Raw genomic sequence first — 24,406 nt, 5'->3', positions numbered from 1 at the left:
ATCACTTCCTGTCTGCACATCATGAGTCTTATTTACGTCTTAAATGGCATATATTCTGTTATTATGTCTGTTATATTGGTTAATATGAATGTAAAGTAACTATAGGGGTGTTATGTCATGTCTAGAGTGCTCTAATAATGTTAAAATATAAATTTAGAAGGTCCTAAACAGATTTTCTATGCTGTAATTACATATCAAGCTCAGGTTTATCTTACTGTATATGATGTATATGAAGTATACATGGAATGTACATATGTTGTACATGTAGTACAACCCAAAATACGCCAGCTCGATGGCAATTTACACAGGGAAATCCCAGCATTAGCGATTTACATAGTGATTTCCAACACCTACAATATGAATAGTAATTAGGTATTTAAATGTTCATTCCGGGGCGGCATGGCGGTCGAGCGGTTAGCGCGCAGACCTCACAGCTAGGAGACCAGGGTTCAATTCCACCCTCGGCCATCTCTGTGTGGAGTTTGCATGTTCTCCCCGTGCATGCGTGGTTTTTCTCCGGGTACTCCGGTTTCGTCCCACATTCCAAAAACATGCTAGGTTAATTAGCGACTCCAAATTGTCCATAGGTATGAATGTGAGTGTGAATGGTTGTTTGTCTATGTGCCCTGTGATTGGCTGGCCACCAGTCCTCTCGCCAAGACAGCTGGGATAGGCTCCAGCACCCCCGCGACCCTCGTGAGGAAAAGTGGTTATAAAAACAGAACAGCATTAGGATTTATGTGTGGTGGAACATAATATATACATGTTGTGTTTTTGGTTCACAGACACTGGTTTCATGTGATATCTGGATTGGTTTAAAAAGTGTAAATAAGTTCATAGTTGGTGAATAAATAAGTTAAAAAGCTATGATTAAAAAGTGAGACATCTTCTCCAAAAAGAATCATTTCAGCAACAGCAATAGTGAGTGCTCTCCTCGCTATTCGACAACCTTTGATGTTTTTCCCCTGACTGTGAAGCACAAGCTAGCAAAGGCAGCGATGAAGACTGGAAAATCTCATAAACACACTGATAACTCATAAACACACATAACACAAATCTTTTTGTACAAAGCACTTAAATAGCGACCACAAACGCCGCTGAATTATGACTTTTAATCTGTTTGGAGACTCGATGCTGAACTGTTAGCTGTATCACGTGTTTTGGCTAGCTACTTTGGCTTGGCATATCTAATTTACATTTGTACATAGTAATTGTATTTTTTTTTGTAAGTTACCGTTACCGCAAACATACATACAGTCAGCATACAGTCATAAGGTGTTACCTGTAGTAGGAGGTGGTACTTGAGGATGCGCTGCACAGGTTTGAGTAGGTACGTCTCCAGAGGTAAGGAGTGGTTCAGAGTTGTCTGTCTCTCCTGGAAGAAGCGGACTAGGCTTTGGTTCTTCATGCAGTCCCTCAGAACCGCCACAGAACTGATAAGAGACGGAGAGCCCAGGCAATAACAGCATGATTAATAAGGTCATCTATTATAAAAACAGGGCCGGGGTCATTCATCACAGCATGAATGGGCGGGAAATGTAAAAAAAAAATAAAAATGACGACGAAGCGATTATCCGTCAGGATGAAGGAGGTGACAGATGGGAGAGATTATAGAGGAAGACTCAGCAGCTGCTTGGAACTTTGACAGACTTATTGTTGCCGTTTAGGAGAAGACAGAGAGAGAGAGAGGGTGGTCTAGAAGATGACGGAGAGCACTGTGTCCTCCTCAAAAAGACACTAAAAGAAGCAATATGGTGAGCAGACGATGGACAACGACCACGGAAGAGAATAAAGGACAAGATGAGAAGAAAAAGGAGGACAATGAAGGTGGAGACAGGATACGATTCCTCACTTGTTTCACTGTCTCACCAGCATGCATTAAGAGCCGGCATGGAGTGGAGGATGGGAGGAAGGAGGTCAAGGTAACAATGGAGGCGTTCAACTCGTCATCATTTGTAAAGCAACCAGACTCAAATCTACTTTCATTGTTGAAATTCTATCTTCCGCCACCGTTTCCTGTTTGTGCTTTGTCTTGCAGCAACAGAGCAACGAGGCAAGTGGACACAATCTGAAATTAGGATGATTTATAAACCCTTACTCCTTTCATTTTCCGGCATCTTCTTGGATGGATTACTCCGCTTCCAGCTCAGCTTCTTTCCAGGCCTTAAGCCGCCTCGTAGTTTTCTGCTTATTGGACACTTTGAGTTTATTTGTCATTACATTTTTTGCCAAACTTTTCCACATTCCGTCTACTCAGAGGATTAACTCTGCATATGTTTTGCTACAGCTTTTTGGCAACACAGCAGCCTCTCGGGGATTACGTCATGTGCAGCAGAGTGCCCTAATGCCGGTCAATTCAATAAAAAACAATAAAAACCAGGACGTTTTTATCACTTTCTAAAAAAAAAATGAAAAACAAAAAAACAGGATGGTCAGGACGGGATGTGAAAACAGAACATGCCCTGGCACAACAGAACATCTGGTCACCTTACTTGAGTTGACATGATGTTATTACCAGCAAATACAAACACCCATTCATATCATCACCGGGAACTCAACCCATGCTGCCTGCAACTGAACACGTCAATCGTGATCGACCAGTCAATCTTTGGGTATTTGGTACCAGCGCCCGCCACACCTTGCCCCACAAGCCACAAGTGTTGAACGATAAGCGTGCAGAGGTTAAATATAATAATGATATGGCTCGGAATCTGTCTTTGTTACCTCAAAATACAGCTCCATAGACGTGAACCTCCCAAAAAACGTTGGAGCTGCAGCGACACGGGTAGTTAAGAAGACTGTTGTAACATATTGACCAGCCCCTCTCTCGCCCAACTCAACGTCACGGCTCTGCTGGCAACCGCTATACGTTTGCATCAGGGAAGTCGAAGTTGGGCCGTGAACTCTTCGAAGTAGGCATCGGGCCGAGTTCTGATGAATGTTTGCATCATTTTAGCTGCCATGAACCAAATGTGATTTAGGATGTGACATCACCACAATCCCCAACTTTCATCTGTTCAAACTCAGCCTTGGAGACCCCCCCCCCTCCCCTGAAGCCTCCGCAAGTCAACAAGTCATGGCGGACGTTTTCATGTTCTGAAAGAAAGCTTTTTCCACGCTGCTGTTAGCAATTTCAGATGACAATCAAACTCAACGCTTGGACCGCTTTGCTCATTCAGTCTCTTTCTCCTACGATGAGGGAAAACCAACCAAATCTGCCCCACACCATGCTCAAACCTCCACTCCGGAACATTCACGTTCAAATGTGACTATCTGGACTGACTGTGCTGTCATTCCAAGTGAAGAAAAATCCTCACGTATGCAGCAAATGCAGGTGGAGCATCATAGGTGGCCACACAGATGCGCCCTTTCAACCCCATGTCAAAAGTACAGACATTTGAATTTACGATAGCTCTGATTCTCCGCTGGTGGGTCGTGACCTGAGACATTTTCAATAAATTGTGTAGTGATCCGATGTTCCTGAATGCACCTAGCGCACCTTGTTATGCCACCACGAGGTGTGTGCCATATTTATGGGTGACTTGGCCGAGCTTAAGCATGAAGAGACAAACATCAAGTGTGAACTAAGGTGCTGTCGGTCCCCACCTACATCTACATCGTCTTGATATCTGGCTGTGTGTGAAACAGGACACACCCAGTAAGTGTTCTCATTCAAGGTGACCATGTGGAGGTACTTCACAAATATAAAACGGGACTGGACTGACAACGTGGATGCTCTGTGCAGGAAAGGGCAGAGGTGTCTGTACTTGCGCAGAAGATGCTGCTACAGATATTCTACCAGACTGCGGTAGCTTGCACCCGCCTGTATGCCTCAAGAGGAAGGACGCCACGCACTTCACAAACTTGTGAAGAAGGCTGACTCCGTCATTGGCAATGAGCTGGACACCCTGACATCTGTGGCAGAGCATCGAGGAGTCTCCTTTCCATCATCCAATACACAGCACATTATTATCACTACCCTGCTCCACTGAAAGACTGAGCAGATCATTGCCTAAAGAAAGATGATCATGTGACGGGATAGATGCTGGAGGTGGGGTGTAAATCTTTCCATGGAAAGGGAAGACGACAAAGGCGGTTGATCACTGTCGTGATTTATGAGCAACCACAAAAAAAAAACAAAAAAAAACAACATGACAAGAACCAAGTTGATTATTCTGCTTCAGGCTGTTCCAGTGACAAGGAAGCCGCTTGAAGGATGGAGCGTAACGTATCGTACACGTCTTTGGCTGATTTATGGCTGCCGTGCACTGCAGGAAAAAACTCAAGTCAGCAAGTGTGTTACGATGAGTTCTTTTTGGACCCTGCACTGCTGCACGGGTCCAGTAGAGGAGGAAGTGATGCAGCAGCAAAACACTGGGGACACATCTTTGGTTTGGATGACTAAAAGCATCTGACCTACTTTTAATACTTTTCTGAAAAGAAGCGAGAAGGAGCAAACTTTGTGAGGCGATGGCAAGGTTGATGTGAGTGTTGGCTTGTGAGCCACACACACATCTGTGTGACATGGTCATAGAGGAGAAAGTTCAAACCCACAGAGAAAAATACCCTTCCGTGTGTTTATATTACACACATTGAGAAGAAGGAGCAGGTGTGCACGCGGAAAACCGAGTCGACGTGAAATAAACTTCTTAATGAGTTAAGTGAACAAACTTTGTTTTTTGGGGGCTACATTCCTTGCTGATGTATTTACTGGCCTCGGGATTCTGGAGGACAAGCTGACAGGAAACAGAACTCCGAGCCAAAAGTCTCCCCGAGGAGAGGGGGCGCAGGGAGTCCAAGTAGAGTCAGGTTTAACGTCCCGGTAAAGTCATAAGTCTGTCAAATGTCGACACGTAGACAGTAAAAACATGCTGACATCATCATCATGTCGCTATTAGCTCCTTCAGTGGACATCAGGAAACACAAAGGATACAAATAAGACTTGCGCACAACCTGATTCCACATTGTCACTCAGATTGTTCCGTCTACAAGACCATTGTAGCATTTCCCAGCACATGTGTTACTTAGCAGACTGCATACCGCTTCAGGGAGAAAGACAGATGACAAAATGGCCTCGACCACTTGTATTCTGGGGCTGCTGAAAGTGAATTTAAACAGCTAACCAACCAAATAACCAACAGCAGGAGGTCATGAACATACAGGATACTTGCATTGTACAATGATAGGGAAAAAATAAGGTACACTCACTTGGGGTAGTTCATGCAGTACAGCGTGTAGATGTCAAACGCTTCACTCTGGTCACCAAAGAAGAAGAAGAAATTCTAATCATGTTGTCGTATGATTACGAGCATTTAACAGAGAATGTGTTGTCATTTTAATAATTAATGTCATGAACATTTTCATAGCACTTGTTATTCTACTGCCAAACTCATGGCAAAAAACATTTTCCAGCTTTTCCATGGTGAATGTGGATCCAGGGATTTTTTTTTGTAAAGCCAAGTAAAGCTGCATCTTGGCTGTATGATCCATCCATCCATTTTATATACCCCTTATCCTCACTAGGGTCGTGTGGGTATGCTGGAGCCTATCCCAGCTGACTTTGGGCGAGAGGCGGGGTACACCCCGGACTGGTCGCCAGCCAATCACAGGGCACATATAGACAAACAACCATTCACACTCACATTCATACCTATGGACAATTTGGAGTCGCCAATTAACCTAGCATGTTTTTGGAATGTGGGAGGAAACCGGAGTACCCGGAGAAAACCCACGCCGCCTCCAATTTTCCAAATATTTAAACTTTCTTCTTTTTGGAGGGTAATATTAGGACTTTTTCCCCATCATATTTTGACTTTATTTCCATAATATAACTTTTTCCCCAACCTCATTTTCCAAAAATTACACATTTGTACTGTTTTGTTTGTTTCTCATAATATTACAACTTTAAAAAAAGGTTTTGTTTAATATTAGAATTCTACACTATACTACAATTTTCCATAAGATAATTTTCAAAAAATATTTGTTTTGTTTTCCTTTAATATTTCAACTGGGCTACATGGTGGAAGAGTGGTTAGCACACAGGCTTCACAGCTAGGAGATCAACGTTCAATTCCACCCATCTGCGTGGAGTTTGCATGTTTTCCCCGTGCATGCGTGGGTTTTCTCCAGGTACTCCGGTTTCCTCCCACTCCTCCAAAAACATGCTAGGTTAATTGGTGACTCCAAATTGTCCATAGGTATAAATGTGAGTGTGAATGGTTGTTTGTCTATATGTGCCCTGTGATTGGCTGGCCACCAGTCCAGGGTGTACCCCGCCTCTCACCCAAGACAGCTGGGATAGGCTCCAGTATGCCTGTGACCCTTGTGAGGATAAGCGGCAGAAAATGAATATATGGATGGATGTGATGCAGGCCGTAAATGGCCCTTGGGCCGCACTTTGTATACCCCTGTTCTCCTGCAACAATATTACCACTGTACACACACTTTCATGCGCGCACACGCCCACACACACACACACATTCACTAGGTGTTGGTCTGATCCTCAGCAGCACAAGTTCATAAACAAAGTGACGTGTGTGTATGCGGAGTCAATGACCTACTGCCTGTGACCTGCTTCCTGTCACACACACACACACAATGTTCCTCACCCTTTCCACAAAGCAGTCAGCGATGGCAGCGGCGTGGGGACTCCTTTCCAAGTCCTCCAGAAGTTCGCTGAGGAGAAAGCATGACAGGAAGATGAAATGATGTTTCTTACTTTGTGGCACTCAGTTCTCCTGTAGGGAGTTCCCCTGTCAGTCAGTCCTGTATTGGAATGCATGCTGAAAAATATTCCGGAAGATGCCTTGTAGTATACAAGGTGGTGGTCACAGAAAATAAAACCCATGACATCACTTCCTGTACTATAGTTTGTACAGGAGGTGCTTTCCTCTTTGCTGTAACATGAGAACTCTGAGGAGGACTTCACAAGTTGACTTTTTACTGTGTTGCTAGGCAGAAAAACGCCAGCCTGACACCTGCTGCTCATGGGTGAATGAATGGATGAGTGTACTGTATACCTGCATGAATCAATGAGTAAGCAATGTCATGACTCGGTGCGTCACATTAAAGTAGGTCAGGAAACATGGATGAATCCAGAAGAGAAGACGGGAGAAATGTGATGGCACGCCAACAAGAACCTCCCTGACCACAAGAATCATGTTCCCACTAAACAAAAAACAACCACACACAAAGACTCTCCCCTCCTCTTCCTCCTCTTGTCCCCTCTCTCGCCCTTCTCTGGCGCCAGGCCTCGTTTGTGGGCGGCACACGTGGTTAGAGGGGGCTGGTGGGGGGTGGAGCGGAGGATGGGGGGTGTGGGGTGAGTAAAAGACACGTAGTGCACATAAACACTACACACCTTCACTTCATAACACACTCCATCACCTCTCTTCAAGACAACCCCTGACCCGAGATGACCCCGGCAGCGCCCCCCAGAGATCCCTGTGAGGGGCCAAAGCAAACACTCCCAGAGTAGACTCTCTTTTTCACGGAGGACACTCAATATGGAAGATAAAGTCACCAAAATGTTCCATTTTCCAACAAATGTGAGTGAACTTTTATTTAGCTGTCATTCCTGCGGTACAGCAGCGAAGTCCCAGGAACCTTTTTGGAAACCAATCTGATGGCTCTGCAGAAGCAGCAGGCTTGACTGGGCTGTGCTAACTTTTTTCATTCATTCATTTATTTTCTACTGCTTATCTTCGGGCAAGTGCCTGAAGGCGGGTGTGCGTGGAATGAATTAAAACAGACCGTTCTAGTGGGAACAACAAAATCCAAAGAAATACAGCTGAATAGGTGCATATTCTGGAAGTACTGTAAAGCTTTATGTGCTGGTGGAGCTGCTCTGTAGGAGTCCACAACTCATTCATTCATTTTCTACCGCTTATCCTCACGAGGGTCGCGGGCGTGATGGAGCCTATCCCAGCTGTCTTCGGGCGAGAGGCGGGGTACACCCTGGACTGGTGGCCAGCCAATCACAGGTCACATATAGACAAACAACCATTCACACTCACATTCATACCTATGGACAATTTGGAGTCGCCAATTAACCTAGCATGTTTTTGGAATGTCGGAAGAAACCGGAGTACCCGGAGAAAATCCACGCATGCACAGGGAGAACATGCAAACTCCACACAGAGATGGCAGAGGGTGGAATTGAACACGGGTCTCCTAGCTGTGTGGCCTGCGTGCTAACCATTCGACCGCCATGCAGCCCTGCTGTGCTAACTTGCCAAACATGAAAAAATAGTGAGTTCGTAATTCAGTGCAACCCGCTAGCATCGACGCCCCTTGGACTGGCTGACAGACATCAACATAAGCGGTTGTCAACATAACCCGAATCCACATTGAAAAAAAGCATTGCTTGTGACTTTGTAGTGATAAATAATAAAGGATGCTGTTGACATGGTAATTCCTCCCTTTGTGCGTGTTTTTATTTAGACTGGAGTTGGCAACCAACTTAAGCAGGTTTCACTGTACTACATAAGTACCTAAGGGTCAAAGGTTGGCTGGAATTTGAAAAAATACCTGCCCAAAATGGCCAGGATCATTGTGTTGACCACAGTTCCCACACAGTGCTTCCCAAAGGTCATCTTCGGAGCGCCACCGCCAATCTACTATTGTGCGCTTAGCGCGCTTTTTTGTGTTCCCATCTGCGTGGAAGCGTCAGCGCGGTGCCAGCAGGATAATTCTGGATTGGAAACGTTAAATCTTTATAATTTGCTTGCCTAAAAGTAGTCAAATTGCAACGTAGGAGAAATGAAAATGGCTGCAATGACTTTGTTAAGTATAGCGTGCGTGTCAGGCGGCAGACCACCTCCCTGCAGCCTGGGAGCACAAACAAGATGGCAGCACAACACCCGCCCCCCCCAAACACACACACACACACACAATGCCATTTGTTAAACAAATGCATGAATAGTAGGAAACCGGACTGGAGATGCAGACTTCCTGCAGACTTTTACTCTTTTACTTTGACTTTCTGTGTCAGAGATAAAATGTTTGTGGGCAGTGGAGACGCCATTCTGAACATCTGCTTGTACTTGATTGCGGGCTGCAGCTTTCCTCTTCTAACATTACGACACTCTTGTGGCATATTATGTACAGTGAAGAAAATAAGTATTTGAACACCCTGCTATTTTGCTATTTCTCCCACTTAGAAATCATGGAGGGGTCTGAAATTTTCATCGTAGGTGCATGTCCACTGTGAGAGAGATAAACTAAAAAGAAAAATCCAGAAATCACAATGCATGATTTTTTAACAATTTATTTGTGTGATACAGCTGCAAATAAGTATTTGAACACCTGAGAAAATGAATGTTAATATTTGGTACAGTAGCCTTTGTTTGCTATTACAGAGGTCAAACGTTTCCTGTAGTTTTTCACCAGGTTTGCACACACTGCAGGAGGGATCTTGGCCCACTCCTCCACACAGATCTTCTCTAGATCAGTCAGGTTTCTGGGCTGTCGCTGAGAAACACGGAGTTTGAGCTCCCTCCAAAGATTTTCGATTGGGTTCAGGTCTGGAGACTGGCTGGGCCATGCTAGAACCTTGATATGCTTCTTACGGAGCCACTCCTTGGTTTTCCTGGCTGTGTGCTTCGGGTCGTTGTCGTGTTGGAAGACCCAGCCACGACCCATCTTCAATGCTCTGACAGAGGGAAGGAGGTTGTTCCCCAAAATCTCACAATACACGGCCCCAGTCATCCTCTCTTTAATGCAGTGCACTCGTCCTGTCCCATGTGCAGAAAAACACCCCCAAAGCATGATGCTACCACCCCCATGCTTCACAGTAGGGATGGTGTTCTTCGGATTGTACTCTTCATTCTTCTTCCTCCAAACACGCTTATTGGAATTATGACCAAAAAGTTCTATTTTGGTCTCATCTGACCATAAAACTTTCTCCCATGACTCCTCTGTATCATCCAAATGGTCATATGCAAACTTAAGACGGGCCTTGACATGTGCTGGTTTAAGCAGGGGAACCTTTCGTGCCATGCATGATTTCACATCATGACGTCTTAGTGTATTACCTACAGTAACCTTGGAAACGGTGGTCCCAGCTCTTTTCAGGTCATTGACCAAGTCCTGTCGTGTAGTTCTGGGCTGATTCCTCACCTTTCTTAGAATCATTGAGACCCCACGAGGTGATATCTTGCATGGGGCTCCACTCCGATTGAGATTGACCGTCATGTTTAGCTTCTTCCATTTTCTAATGATAGCTCCAACAGTGGACCTTTTTTCACCAAGCTGCTTGGTAATTGCTCCGTAGCCCTTTCCAGCCTTGTGGAGGTGTACAATTTTGTCTCTGGTGTCTTTGGACAGCTCTTTGGTCTTCGCCATGTTACAAGTTAAAGTCTTACTGATTGTATGGGGTGGACAGGTGTCTTTATGCAGCTAACGACCTCAAACAGGTGCATCTGATTCAGGATGATACATGGAGTGCAGGTGGACTTCTAATGGGCAGACTAACAGGTCTTTCAGGGTCAGAATTCTAGATGATACACAGGTGTTCAAATACTTATTTGCAGCTGTATCACACAAATAAATTGTTAAAAAATCATGCATTGTGATTTCTGGATTTTTCTTTTTAGTTTATCTCTCTCACAGTGGACATGCACCTACGATGAAAATTTCAGACCCCTCCATGATTTCTAAGTGGGAGAAATAGCAAAATAGCAGGGTGTTCAAATACTTATTTTCTTCACTGTATATGAAAATAACATATGAGTACTCTAGTACAATCAATGGATCATAAGTAGCTGGGACATGCACAGCACTAGTGATGCTCGTCAACATACTGATGGATGATAATAATAATAATAACAACAACAATAACAACAACAACAACAATAATAATAATAGGGCTGCACAGCAGTCGAGTGCAGCCCTCACAGCTAGGAGACCAGGTTTCAATTCCACTGTCGGCCATCTCTGTGTGGAGTCTGCATGTTCTCCCCGTGCATGAGTGGGTTTTCTCCGGGTACTCCGGTTTCCTCCCACATTCCAAAAACATGCTAGGTTAATTGGCGACTCCAAATTGTCCATAGGTATGAATGTGAGTGTGAATGGTTGTTTGTCTATATATGTGCCCTGTGATTGGCTGGCGACCAGTCCAGGGTGGACCCGGCAGCCCTTGTGAGGATAAGTGGTAGAAAATGAATGAATGAATGAGACATCGGAAAATACTCAAAAAGTAGAGATCAACATTGGCTGCATGCCCGGTCCAAGTCACTTAAATGCGCCGGCCATCCTGAAGGATAAATGAGGTAAAAGGATCTGATCCTATGAAACAGACAGTAATAACTATGCAGTGTAGGGGTGTCATTATTTGAGGCTTGGCTCTACTTGCAAATTACTTTTTCATTCCTTTTTGTATTGAATCTTGTCACACTTTATGTTCTGTGTCATGTGTGACTTAGGTGTTAATTTAGGCGGCGACTTACACGAGACCAGTGGTTCTTAGTTATTGTCTGTCATGCCCCCGTGGGGGCACAGAAAGATTTTTGTACTGTAAAGACGTGAGAGCAGGGAAGTGTAAAAACGTATTCAGGAGTCAAATTGCATGTTGAGTACCACTAATTCATATATGGCGGCAGGTCTCTGGACACTGGACACTGAAAGTCCTCCATGCGTCTCATGCTCCCCCCTCCCCGACAGTTCACTGCACCACCCCAGGGGCTCCTGCCCCACTATTTATATACTATTTATATGACTGAGTACCTCCTGTAATCATGTTAAAAAGTATATTAAATCAAGTGTATGGAAGAGGAAAACAGCAAAAGTTAATGAGCAAGTGTAAGTAAGTAACCACTAAAATATGCTTGCTGACTGTATTGTTTTAAATAATGGCCCATACTTTTGAAATCGATATCCATTTTATGTAAAAGGATATTACATAAAATTTTATGTAATTATCGTTGTAGTTGCACATCGGATCGTTTACCACAAAGAGATTTCCCCTACCTATGACAGACAAAAACGTATTTGTATCTGTGATTAAAAGTGATTAATTGTGAGTTAACTATGGACAATATGTGATTAATCGTGACCAAATATTTTAATCAATTGACAGCCCTAATAGTAATACGTAAAATCTATATTAATTATCCCTTAAAGTTTAATTGTTGATGTGAATGTGCTGACTGTAGTACCACCATCCACCACTGGGGCAAACGGTCTGACACGTTCAGTACATAGAGTATATTTGGTCAGTAGTTTGAGTATAAAGCGACTTCTTTTTGTGCACACACACACACAGCTTGGTTGCTGGATGATGTCGTCAGTATTGTTTAGTCTGTCCTTTTGGCAGTGTGTGTGCGTGTGTGTGTGTGTGTGTGTGTGTGTGTGTGCGCAGTCTTACAAGAAAAGGAAAAAAGAGAAAGAGGGTCAAGCATTGACGCTGCAGGAAGTCAAGTTGAGGTTTGAGGGGATTTCTGCTTCACTTTGCGGAGCTTCTCCGTATTAGCTTGTTAGGGACTCATTTTCTTCAGCAACTTATACTTCATTAGACAACTCTCTCTCTCTCTCTCTCTCTCTCTCTCACACACACACACACACACACAATATTTCCCATGAGAACCAGGGGCAGGAAGTCTGGAAGGAATGAAAACAGTGTGTGTGCGCACATTTGAGCTTTTGTATGTGACTTATGGGAGTGTTTAATAATGTGTGTGTGTGTGTGAGAGAGAGAGAGAGAGAGAGAGAGAGTATGCTGGAGCAAGCACACTCAAAAAAGGAAGTGTGAAAACAGAATTCTCAGCAGGGTGTGTGTGTGTGTCAGCTGTAATATATTTATGAGGACCAATATGACCGTTAACCCTTTGTCCCTAGCAGGTCTTGGCGGCCTGAGAACATTTTGGCTTTTCCAGTCCAGGTCCGACTGGGTCCAGGAAGAAGGTCATGAAAGTCACATGGCAATAACTGACATGGTGGATGTCTGCTGAGGTTATTGACATTGACTCCTCACAAGGTGACCTGATGGTGACTCCGCATCCCTCTGGAGGTGATGAGTTCTCACTTGGTCTGACCCCATCAGAGCAGCCCTCCTCTATGACAATCACACAGTCTGTCTGCACGTGAGCGTTCTCATACTAGCGTGACACACAAAAGTCAGCGTCCTGTCTCAGTAGAGCCACAAAAATCCGATCCGCTCACATGAGCTCAACAGCTGCCTTCAGCTGCCAAAATCACAAATTTTTTCATCCTTGGATTTTGATCCCGGCGGGAGTCGAACCCACGGCCCTGGCAGCATTCTCGCCTTGCTCGAGCGGCCCAATGTTTCCATCTTATCTCGCTCCATCTTTATGAGACTCTCTGAGCCAAAAAGTGTTGCCACAAGATCTTTTCCAGGATTGCGTCCAACAGAACCCAAAAAAAAGGACTTTCTTGTTTCAACAGTTTTCTACATTTTTGAGGGAAGACGGCAAAGCGACGAGAGAACATCTGCAAGACTGTTTCTCCGTCATCTCTGAGAGAGATCAGCTCAAGCGGAACCAGAGGATTTTAAATTGGACCTGATTGGACTGTCAAAACAAGCCACAAAGCTACGCTGGATCAACTTAGAGCCTGACCAAACTCTCTCTCTCGCTCTCTCTCTCTCTCTCAAGCTCTCTCTACATATGCAAATTCACGTTAAAGAGGCGAAGTACCTGTTGAACTCGTAGATGTCTTCAATGTTGCAGAACAACGTGCTGACCTGCTCCGGTGCCAGAGGAAGACCACCGCAGTCGATGATGCAGCCCAGATAGTCCTGCACACACACACACACACACACACACACACTAGTCAAAAATGACCCAACATGGTTGCAACAACAAGACTGTGAAGTGCTGTATCTTTGTATTTTATTATACAGGTTGTCCCTAAATATACACTACACATATGATATACATTCATTCAACTAAAAAACTAAATAACTCATTCTGTTATCATTCAAAATACAACCCCTTCAGTACCAGCTGTTATAGACCATTTTGACTGATCTTTCAAGGCACACAGATTATTGTGTTTTATATAAACATGGGCCTGCCAACAGGAAGAACAGAGTCTTGTCTTTAATCATAAAAAAAGTTTGTTTCTACCATTTTTTGTTTTAATAAGTAGAGAGCAGTAGAACATAGGTAAGTTTCAGGAAAATTTCAGTTCCCGACTAAAAAAAGAGAGAAAATCAGCCTTTTGTAAAAAGATACATTTCACTTATTTCACATATTTGACCCAAATATGTTTTGCTTTTGTGACAGCTCAAATATCTAAACAACCATACTAACATAAACAACACAAAAAAAATGGGTTGTTTTACATCTAAATAATAATTTATTTACAAATATGACACCATGAAGTATTTACAAGGTTGGCATTTGGAACTGAACTATGTATGTGTGTGCACGCTTGAAAATTTCCCGACAATGCGCAACTCCTCCACGCTCTCTCACCTCCTCCTTCCTGTCATGTCATTGATCCCTGCTCAACTCTTATCAAATGCACGTCTGCTTTTATGGCTTCAAATTGCTGTGGAATACATTAGTGGAGAGTTGTGACAATCTCATTTTGCCTCTCGCGCAAAAAAATGTAAAAGAAGTATAAATATGTTGTTGGGATCTGGTGTTCGTCTTTAGTATTGGATGAGATAATAATAAATCCATACATAAATAAGACATAATAATGAATATAATAATGAAATAAATAAATACATTGAATTTTAAATTTTTAAATTTATTTGATACTATTTATAATATATTACATATTGTGGTGTATCTATCAAAACTAATATATAGAATATATGTATATATAAGTGTACATTAAAGTGTGTCATGATAATACCACCAAGAACGAAGAAAATGTGCGACCTGGTGCTTGCAAGGTGCAGCAAATAAATTAATCACGAACAGGAAGTACACCAGGAGCAGCAGAGTAAATAAACACAGAGATGAGTGAATAATGATAGAGATATAAAAAGGAGGACATGCAAGGTCTCATGCCGAGAGGCCGAGAAGAAAAAACACGATTAGTGCAAAATATGACTTTTGGACAACTATAGCAACACTGTATTAGCGATCAATCAAACAATGAGACCATCAATATGTTACGGGAGGAACACCTCCCCATCGTTAAAGTCCCGCTTGACAACTCCACACTGTGGGAGTGCTATAGCACTAACTAGTGGCCTGGACTGTACACTACACTGCAGTGTCTGCTTTCTAACTAAAGCAAAGTAAAGTAAAGGCAAGGGATGGGAAGGCTGCAGGGTAACGTAACGTAAATGTAATATAGCATAATATCATATCATGTAGCACAAAGCAAAGTGAAGTTAGCCAACACAATACAGAGCAAAATAACACAGTGTAACAGTGTAACGTAAATGTAATGCAGTGTAATGTAACAAAATGTAGCATAAAGTGACGCAACATAATGTGATGTAACATAACATCATGCAACGTGACATAAACGTAATGTAGCGCAATGTGACATTCATTCATTCATTCATTTTCTACCGCTTTTCCTCACACCAATCACAGGGCACATATAGACAAACAACCATTCACACTCACATTCATACCTATGGACAATTTGGAGTGGCCAATTAACCTAGCATGTTTTTGGAATGTGGGGAGAATATGCAAACTCCACACAGAGATGGCCGAGGGTGGGAATTTAACCCTGGTCTCCTAGCTGTGAGGTTAACCACTAGATCGACGTGCCGCCCGCAATGTGACATAACGCAGCATAAAGTGAAGTGATGCAACTCAACGCAACGTGCGTCCATCCAACCATCCATTTCCTATGCCACTTATCCTCATTAGGGTCGCAGCTGGAGTGCAACATAACATAACATACCATAATGTAACATAAATATAATGTAGCACAATATGACATAATATAGCATAAAGGAAAGTGATACAACATAGCATAACAATGTAATGTAATGCTTCTTAATTCCTTTCTTTTTTTTTCTTTTTTTTTTTCTTCTCAATTCCTTTCTGTCATGTTTTCATGTGTACATGTACATGTAATAGTGTAGCATAAAGTCAAGTGAAGTGAATCAATGTAACGCAATGTAAAGCAAAGTAAAAGAATGTGGATCAAAATAGGAAGCACGCTCTCCATTTTGTTCTCCTCCCAGCTGGTCTACTTGTCTTCGTCACATTCCACTTTCAGTCTGTTGTTTGTTTCTCTGCTTTGCCCCCCCCCCCCCCCCCCCCCACTGTTCCCCAAATCTCCCTGCAATCCTCATGTTGATCTCTGCTGGCTTTCCCACAATCCTCCCTTGTCTCCATCTTTGCCCCACCTCTTAATACTCCTCTGGCGTGCCATCAACTTTCACCCCCCCCCCCCCACTTGTCCCACTTGGCCGACGGTCAGCAGCAGCAGAAGAACGTCTCGTGTGGCCGCCATTTTCACCCTCCAGAAGGGACACAACCTGATGGATCAAATCTAATAAGTCCACTTACTTGGACTTATTTGCCAATTTCCCAGAAAGGAGAGGAGCCAGGTGGAAGGACTTTCTCTAACAAAGCGTCCACGTTCTGTGTGACCGCTCTCTGATTCTTACACACACACACACACACACAGAGAGGCCTATTATGGACATTGGTTCAGATTCCCACTAAGCGTGACATCATGTAGCCTCAATCAAATCCAGATTTCAAGCAAACCACAAATAGAGAACGGGGTGGAGGGAGAGGACAGAGGCTTCCATTCCGCATACTTGATCGGAAACAGTTTGTGATATGCTTTATTAACATTGTACGAGTCCTAACTACACATTCATCAGTCACAGTGTCGTCATACGTATGCTGAGGTTGGAATGTTGCAAAGATTTTATGAGAAGCTTCCTGGCCATCTCCTTCTCGTACCCCAACATGGTTGTCCTGGGACTGTTAGAACATGATGTGTGTGTGTGTTCATTGTAGAAAACAAAGACACAACTGAAGAAAGACAATAGCAAGCCGCAATATTGTGTGCATGGAAACGCAGTCAATGATTAACTAGAATAAAGAAGCACATTTCTATAGAACCTGCGTGTGAATGCAGCACAGCGGAAACTGAATTGACATGCTGTACTGATAATGTGTCATTACGGGAAAAGTGGGACTTTCGGGTATGACTGCTGGCCTGACTGTTTTGATGCTGGAATGGTATGAATGGGTTGAGAAAGAAGGAAAAATTCATTTGAAAAGGAATTTTGGCCTGGAAAATGTGTAATGTGGGGAAAATAGCTAATCAGAATGTCTCAAATGAGCTGAAGGTTAGAACATTCAGTTGAGAAATGTGGAACTTTATAAGTTTCCATTCACTATCAAGGGGGATTTTGTTGTGGAAAATGTGCAATCCCGGAAAAAATTGACTTTTTGGAATGTCGAAAATGGATATCCGGAATGTCTCAAGTTGAGCCGAAGGTTTGGATCTTGGACAAAAGTTTCCATTAATTTCCAAACATGAGTCTCATGTGCAAAACAAAACATAATGAATAAGAGGAAGAAGAGGAAACGTGATGAGAAACAACACAGCTGATAAACACCATCACGACCCAGCACTGTGTGTGTGTGTGTGTGTGTGTGTGTGTGTGTTGGCAGACGATGAAAGTTTGTATTGCACTTCAAAAGGATGCTTCTCACTCAGCTCAGACTTTTGGAGTGAAACCAACGTGCATGCGCCTTGTGTCGTTAGAAAAAAACTACGTCGTCAAAAAGTCCAGCCGTATTACCCACAATGCACCAGCCACACCAAGACAACAACACCCCCCCACTGCCTTGTCATCGTCACATGACATTCCAGTTCCCACTTGGACTGAACCACTCCTCAACTGAACAGCACTACTGTTGGTTTGAGACCGGTTGACTTGGTCCACACCAGAGGGGCAATATGGTGGACGCCAACTACACACTACAATGATGCTGGCATGACAGCATCCTGAAAGTTGACACAGCGATGAAGACATGAATGTCTCGGAGATGTTACACATCCTGGTTGAGTGTGTGTGTGTGTGTGAGTGTGTGTTCATGCCAGCTGCAGGTGAACTCGCCTGCAGGCATTCACACCTGGCCAATAAATCTGGTACACACACACATTCAACATGTTGCCTCGCTCACGCATCTGATTGGTTAACAGCGATGATGTCATGATCCCTGCAGGTGTTGCTGCTCTGTGACAGAAGGGCTGTGGCCAACATGTCACTCACAGTGAATAAATGCAAGACAGTAAAGAGAGCTATGTCTCAGTCAGTACACTTCTATACTGTACTGTTATACTATTTACTACGTTCTTACTAAGTGTACTTAATTCCTGATAATAATTAAATAGTGCGCGGCACGGCGGTGGACGAGTGGTTAGCACGCAGACCTCACAGCTAGGAGACCAGGGTTCAATTCTACCCTCGGCCATCTCTGTGTGGAGTTTGCATGTTCTCCGGTTTCCTCCCACATTCCAAAAACATGCTAGGTTAATTGGCGAATTGTCCATAGGTATGAATGTGAGTGTGAATGGTTGTTTGTCTATATGTGCCCTGTGATTGGCTGGCGACCAGTCCAGGGTGTATCCCGCCTCTTGACCGAAGACAGCTGGGATAGGCTCCAGCACCCCCGCAACCCTCGTGAGGATAAGCGGTAGAAAATGAATAATTAAATACTTAATTCCTGCTGTCCTAAATCCATTACGGTAATGTTCTTGTGTACTTCCTGGAAATGACCACTACAGGAAGGCGTGTGTTCATCACTGCACACTCGCCATTTTGAGATGCTCGATGTCAGTACCAAAGTGAGCCAATGGAAAGATAGCATGAGTGAAGTGACTCCGCTCCTCACCTCCACGATGCTCTTCAGATCTCTCACGTACGCTTGCTCCGTCTCCACAATCTCCATCACCACTCGCTCCAGCCGCGACAGCTGCCTGGGCGGGGCCTCTGAGGCCGCTGCCACGGGATTGGCCAGATGTCCGTCAGGGGCGTGGCCTCCGCTCACCTTGGCAACACACCCTCCTCCGCCTGCATCATGCGCCGTGACGAGGGGGGTGAGGTCCAGGCTGATGTCAGAGCCGTTCCTCTTGGGTGTTGATGATGAAGACAAAGATGGGGTGTAGGCGGGCACGGCGCCGTACGGCAGCGAGGAGGAAGACGAGGAGGAAGAGGAGTGCGAGGCATCCTGGAGGGACACCGAGGAGGTGGAGGAGGACAAGGACAGCGAGGCGGGACGCTCACAGTCGGAGCAGACGGTGTTGACGGACGTGCACGAGGAGGACGAGGCTCCTCGCTCGCCCGAGGACATCATCCTACCCACAATCCCACTCAGCGAGGACACCGAGGAGGGACGCTTGGCACCTGTAACAAGAAGACATTTCAGCATCACTACACCTGAAATAATTACCTTAAAACCCAACATAAAGACCTGAAGAGAAAAGACACCCGATCATCAATGTTCTGTCGTTGACATGTGTCTGCAGGAAGTTAGACTGTGTGCAAACAGGAAGTGTCGCTACTTCCTGTTTGTCTTTTCATTGAAAAACAACCAAGAATGCCCTCAGTGCAAAGCGCCATGGTCAATGTATGGACAACATCCAAGCTGATGTCATCTAAGAATGTCCCAGTCTGCTGCAACAACACATTAACGTCTTCGTGTCATCACTTTCACACGTCGGCACATCTGTCCTGTCTGCGAGCACGCTTTTCAGGAAGCACCAAAAAAGCAGTTAGTGTTGAAATTCCAGAACAAACAAAATGAGAGAAAACAGAAAAACAACAAAAGAAACATTCTCAGTGCTTATGACAACAAGAACATTCCGCAGGTGTTGCCTAACGCGTGCTGGTGTGCAACACAAATGTTGACAGTTCATTCTGGACAACCCTAAACCAACATTGTCAATAAACGTGACAATTTAATCATCGGTTACTAATTTCACTACTAAGATGAGTAGGAACTCCTACATGATTCCAAACATAAATTATATTAGAAAGGCAGGAAGTGAACAAATGTAACAGTTACTGATTGTAAAAGTACCAGATGGAGGGGTAAGATTTAATAAGCTTTGCTTCTTCCTACTCCTTTTGGACATGTGGAACTGTGAACTGATTATGTGATGCACTCAATTGTAATCTGATGCATGTTCAAATGAAATAAACCCATTACTATTATCAAGATGAGGCTGCTGCAAGTGCCTGTTCATGACTTCTGCATTGAGTCATTTGTAACCATGTAGTCAGAAACATTCATTATACTGTACATCCTGACTTAATACAGCCTATGTAATGTCTTGTGTGACGTCATTTTTATTGCTAATCGGACAATAAAATGCGAAGAAATGTCACGTCAGTTGCAGTACCCGCTTCATGTGTGTGAGGTGTGGGGGATGTACGTGAGCCGGAAGGTGCTTGTCACTGCCGTCCTTCCATAGAAAGGAAAAGTTAATTTTTTTTGAGCAAGTCAAATGGGAGATATTTGAATGAGTGAATTTGAGGATTATATACCCAAGCTCACCAGGAGCTCACATATTTACAACAAAGTATCAAAGCTATTCTTAGGGAAAGTTAGGGTGCATGAACATCATGTGCAGATAAAACGTAAGACAAAAATTAAATAAATGGGACAAAGACGTATTTGACAACATAATCCTCACGGCACACCACTGGTAAAGGATCTTTGACTTCTGGCAGCATGTTGACATGGTTTTCCTCCATTTGTGCTTATTTTTACTGGGATTCTTCGGTTTTCATGTGAAATTGCAGCAACAGGAGTATTGTGTATGGTTCTGAGTTGTTGGCACGGTATGGTATTTACAGTAGCCTTCATCAGCTCGTATGTGACTTGAAAATGTCGTGTGAAAACATGCTGGTGTGGACGTATCAATCAGCTAACAAACAAAGCATTTATGAGCTTCTCAAAGTGGAACACTGATGGTCTTAATAACTCCCTTGTAGGGTTTTCTTTTTTACTGCCATGACCACATGAAACCACGTGATCCCCTCAGCTGTTCCCGGCTCGGCATGAACGGCCAAGAAGGAAATATCCGCGTTGGAAAAAACTCAAATGTGTCTCATCAGGACCCTGAGGTCCTCATGGTGGTCCTCACGATGGTCCATGCATTCTTAGCCTTGCTTGCTAAAGTGAAGAATGAAGGTTGAGGGACAACTATGGACTCTGCTCCGACCTTTCAGTGATTCATTCAGTGTGTCCATGATGTTTGTACGGTATGATATGGTTTATTTGTTTCAGACATGCTTAACAAGTTACATTAAGTCAGAATGTATGGGGACATCAAGTTATACCAAGTAAAGCAAGTATGCAAATACTGAAGTAAAGATGTACTTACTTTACCTCACTCTGTTGCGGCTTTAAAAAAATGAATGAATTAATAAATGATTGCTGTTTTGTGGCCTTTTATTAGTCAAAAATATTGAAAGATAAGTAATATGTTGTATCCTGGTCACTAGGCAGCAGTAATGTGACATTGATGAGACATCACCTTCGATTACAGTACCCTAACCCTGCATGCGGTCAGCCATGCCATGTCTGACATGATAGAGTGACAAAAGTTCTCCTCCCATTCATTGTGGAAGTGGTATCTTTTTGGCTTCTTATTTGTCCTTCTTCCCCACTCTTTTTGAAACCCTTTTGTCGAAGTCGAACCAATTAGCTCGGTAGCTTGTTATGTCTAAAGCGACGTCTGTCTTTTGTGTCCTTGCAGTGATTCCGTAGCATGTGCATTACAGTTGTGCACTGTGGTGAAAACAAAGAATAATAGGAGTGTAAAGGTAAATATAGGGTTGTTATTTCATGCCTACAGGGCTCTAATAATGGCAAAAAGCGGATTTAGAAAGTAATAAACAGGTTTTCTGTGCTCTTAACTACAAAAATATTAAATTTGCAGAAATTAAATGTGAAAAAGCTGCATGAAATAAACACGTGATAAACAATGGATGGCTGTACATCAGATAATACCTTGCTGGGCATGTTCCATGTATGAAATGTATTGCTTAATATTGTTGAATTTGGCATAATGTCGATTGTTGATGACTTCAAGATGCATCAAGTCTTTGTGAGTAGTTTTCCTTGTCGTGGAGATGATGCTATCTTCAATTATTTGTCCAGTTCCTTGATGTCTTTGACAACAAGTACTTCGGTTTCCTCCTGTCCTTCATTAAACTTGAGGTAGATTTTGCATCCCTTCAAGATGTTGGCATCACTTCAAGTTCTTTAACTGTTCCTCTGACTCGCTTTCCACATGTTTTTTTTTTTTGCCAGGTCAAATTTCTGTGTCTTTAATGACCCAAAATGATTTCTCAGGGACGCTGAAACTTGCGCAAACATGAAATGGGAGACTGAAGTGTGTCTGACAACACTGCCATGTTAGCTTGGAATTTCCCTCTAAGTGCGCGCTGTGAAGCGCTGAGGTGGAGTGGAATCCACGGTGTGATTACAGCCACGATGGTTCCTCGCTGTACGTGCTCCTTACACGCTCATGTCAGACAGGCATCAAACTTTACAGTGTTCTGCCTTGTCATCAGCTGTGCAGCAACATGTCATTACATCATCACATACATTCACGAGCTGCTCACCTCCATCTCCACCGACAAGCTCCAACACTTACCAAAACCATTTGTGGGCCTCACACTGGGAGCAGATGTTTGAATGCACTTTGACCCCCCCCAGTTTTGTTCGAACGTGTCGCAGAACATAGCTGAGGAAACACCGACGACAAAGGAGGTGATGCTTCACAAGATCACTGCTGGAGCCACCAATGAGGAAGCACTTCTCATGTCACCTGACGCCTGCCAACATGGACTCTAATTGACCAAGACTTGCTAAAAAAAAAACGATTTAACTGAACTTCACTAGTCAACTTCTGATTGCGTTTCTTATTTGTAAGCTGTTTTTCCCCTTAGTAATCTGTTCCAGGGTCAAACTGTGGCCGTCATGAAATCCTGTCTCCATGAGTACTACAGGGTCAGAGTGTGTGGAACAGACACACACATCCACACATCCTGATACTTTCCCAGTGTTTACATTGTGTCATCTCGTCCTGAGGAAACTCCCTTCGACAATCGACTAATATGACCTCTCAGCGACCTTGAGAGCTTCAAAGCTTCATCAGTTTCTTCTTCCTGCTTTCGTCCAACGACACAACGATATCATCTCCAAAAGAGCAATATCTGTCATAATTTCTTTTGGGGGGCTTCATGGCGGTCGTGTGGTTAGCACGCAGACCTCACAGCTAGGAGACCAGGGTTCAATTCCACCCTCGGCCATCTCTGTGTGGTGTTTGCATGTTCTCCCTGTGCATGCGTGGGTTTTCTCCGGGTACTCCGGTTTCCTCCCACATTCCAAAAGCATGCTAGGTTAATTAGCGACTCCAAATTGTCCATAGGTATGAATGTGAGTGTGAATGGTTGTTTGTCTATATGTGCCCTGTGATTGGCTGGACACCAGTCCAGGGTGTACCCCGCCTATCGCCCGAAGACAGCTGGGATAGGCTCCAGCACCCCTCGTGAGGATAAGTGGTAGAAAATGAATGAATGAATTTCTTTTGGAAGGCTGTCACATCGTGACACAGTCAACTTTGTTACATTGTGGCCTCAAGACTTGCAGCAAGGTCAACCCAAGTTAATATACACCGTCATTTCCGGACTATTAAGCCACACCCACTAAATTTAAAGAAAAAGAAAATGTGGCCGCTTTTCTCGTGTTTCTTTTCCCAAACAGTAAATGTAATACGGCAACATAAACAGTAGCCTACGAGAAAAGTCATTCTTCCTTGTCAGAACTGAGCAGCCTCACAATACTTTCGTCACACGCTTTGTTGTGTTATTTATTTTCTTGTCGCTCTCAGTTTCACCTTCGTCTTGAGGCCAATTAGCCATTGAGCTTTTGCTTTCCTCTTCACGCAGTAGTCCAGCCTTTCCAAACATGTTTGTGGTGGTGGATTTTATGACACTACTTGATCGATTTTAACTTGAAAGCTGCATCATAAGCATTTCTTTTTGTGTTTTTTTTGTGTACCGATGCTAGCCACAGAAGGCAAGCAGGCTAAAGGCTAGACTGTGACTAATTCCAGCAGTTCTCCAATTGATCTTCTTTCATTATAATTCACTAATCATGAGTACCTGTATATTTTATACTTTAAAATTGCTTTCGTTAATCTGTGAGACATATTATAAAGCTCAGAGTGTCAAAAATAGACGTTTTTTGCTATTTACTGATGGTCTCAGATCGTAAACTCAGCAAATAGCAGGCATCTACTGATTTTACATGTAAGCTAACTCATGCATTTGACTGTTACTGTCTTTCAAGTGGCACACTTACTACCACACATACTTACTAAAAAGTGGCTTATTTTCACCTCCTTCCCTTTAGCCATTTGTTACGTAATCAACTATTGAGGGTGGTAAGCGTCCATCACTGCAACATCCATTAGTATG

The 24,406-nt window shown here is 43.6% G+C and overlaps 1 protein-coding gene across 1 annotated transcript in view; it reads right to left on the bottom strand.

Moving 5' to 3' along the window:
- plekhg2 (pleckstrin homology domain containing, family G (with RhoGef domain) member 2) overlaps positions 1-24,406 on the bottom strand; it is a 47,933-nt gene that overhangs the window by 5,031 nt on the left and 18,496 nt on the right. Inside the window, exons 5-9 of the mRNA XM_078792990.1 lie at positions 18,804-19,315; positions 13,653-13,753; positions 6,609-6,675; positions 5,209-5,255; positions 1,283-1,433 (exon numbers count right to left, since the gene is read on the bottom strand). Coding sequence (XP_078649116.1) covers positions 1,283-1,433; positions 5,209-5,255; positions 6,609-6,675; positions 13,653-13,753; positions 18,804-19,315 — 878 coding nt within the window. The remainder of the gene's footprint in view (positions 1-1,282; positions 1,434-5,208; positions 5,256-6,608; positions 6,676-13,652; positions 13,754-18,803; positions 19,316-24,406) is intronic.

The sequence above is a fragment of the Doryrhamphus excisus genome, linkage group LG8 (assembly GCF_037039965.1).
Source record: "Doryrhamphus excisus strain RoL-2023G ecotype Guam linkage group LG8, RoL_Dexc_Guam_v1.1, whole genome shotgun sequence".
Classification (NCBI taxonomy): Eukaryota; Metazoa; Chordata; class Actinopteri; order Syngnathiformes; family Syngnathidae; genus Doryrhamphus; species Doryrhamphus excisus.
This window is presented reverse-complemented; position numbering and strand designations above follow the sequence as displayed.